The sequence below is a fragment of the Habropoda laboriosa genome, unplaced genomic scaffold (genome assembly GCF_001263275.1).
Source record: "Habropoda laboriosa isolate 0110345459 unplaced genomic scaffold, ASM126327v1 scaffold110, whole genome shotgun sequence".
Taxonomy (NCBI): Eukaryota; Metazoa; Arthropoda; class Insecta; order Hymenoptera; family Apidae; genus Habropoda; species Habropoda laboriosa.
In genome coordinates, this window is record NW_017100243.1 from 167,492 (window position 1) to 168,590 (window position 1,099).

Consider the following 1,099-nt stretch of genomic DNA (forward strand, 5'->3'; position numbering starts at 1 on the left):
ACAAGTAACAGCACAAATCAATATATTACATAAATAGTTTAAAATAAACTAATTATCAGATCTTACAAAATTTTGTGTCGCGGAATTGAACTATTTCACTTATCATATATGAACAAATAAATTCATATATATATTTACAGTACACTATATTTTTAAACACCCAACCCTCAATTCAGTGTTTCACATTTTGTAAAGCTTTGTCAATGTTTGTGTCTTTTCATACATATGTTTCTACATACGTAGTTGTGATTTGTATAAAAAGAAGTTTGGTAATTAAATAGAACAGTTTATTTGTTTGTCGTCCAACCACGCCAAATTGAGGCTATACCCGCTGCAGCACTTGTAACTAAACCACCGGCAACACTTTGATTTACTTGCATACTAGATGATTGTTGACTAACCATTGCACCAGGGATTGGAACTGCCATTTCAGGGCAAGCAACATTTGGTACCTACAAAAATTAAATATTTATATACAATATAATTTTAACAATTATTAAGTGGCATATTTATTTATGACAAATAAAACAAAACTTACAGCTTCCCAATCCCAATTAAAAGTATCTTCCTCTTCGTCAGAAGCAGAATCGTCACTATTCTCTAAATCGGGAACTAATTGACTGTGCAGTTGTGCTACAATATTTGGGTCAACTTCCATTGGACCAATTCTGTTTCAATACACAAGTATTGAGCAAGTGCATTAGATTCTGTAAAGTATGCATTGGATGTAAAACTGCAATGTTGGTATTTTGTGTAAAACATAAATGTAATACATTGCTATTGAGCCTTGCTACTTTTCTTGCAAATTTTTGATCTGACATTTCATTTCCACAAAATTCTCTGAAAATTTTTGAAAATTAAATTCTAAGTAATGGTATTTTATAATATTTTATGTAAAAGTATTGTAGATAAAAATTAAATAATTGGTATATACCTATAAGCAAGTTGATATGGTAGCCTTATATTAACATAATAAGCAATAATATTAACCAACTGTGTGGCATAAGTTAAAGCAGCACTGATATTGTATGCTGGATTGTGCATTGCAGTCTCTTTATTTGCACCTGGCACTCCATCTTTGTTTGCTGCCACTAAAAAA

At 30.7% G+C, this 1,099-nt stretch overlaps 1 protein-coding gene across 1 annotated transcript in view; it reads right to left on the reverse strand.

Annotated features, from left to right (window-relative positions):
* Positions 1 to 282: 282 nt before the first annotated feature.
* The window catches only part of LOC108572107 (beclin 1-associated autophagy-related key regulator), a 2,511-nt gene continuing 1,694 nt past the window's right edge, over positions 283 to 1,099 (reverse strand). The window contains 4 exon segments of the mRNA XM_017934299.1: positions 283 to 452; positions 539 to 674; positions 676 to 840; positions 935 to 1,091. Coding sequence (XP_017789788.1) covers positions 288 to 452; positions 539 to 674; positions 676 to 840; positions 935 to 1,091 — 623 coding nt within the window. The 3' untranslated portion in view covers positions 283 to 287.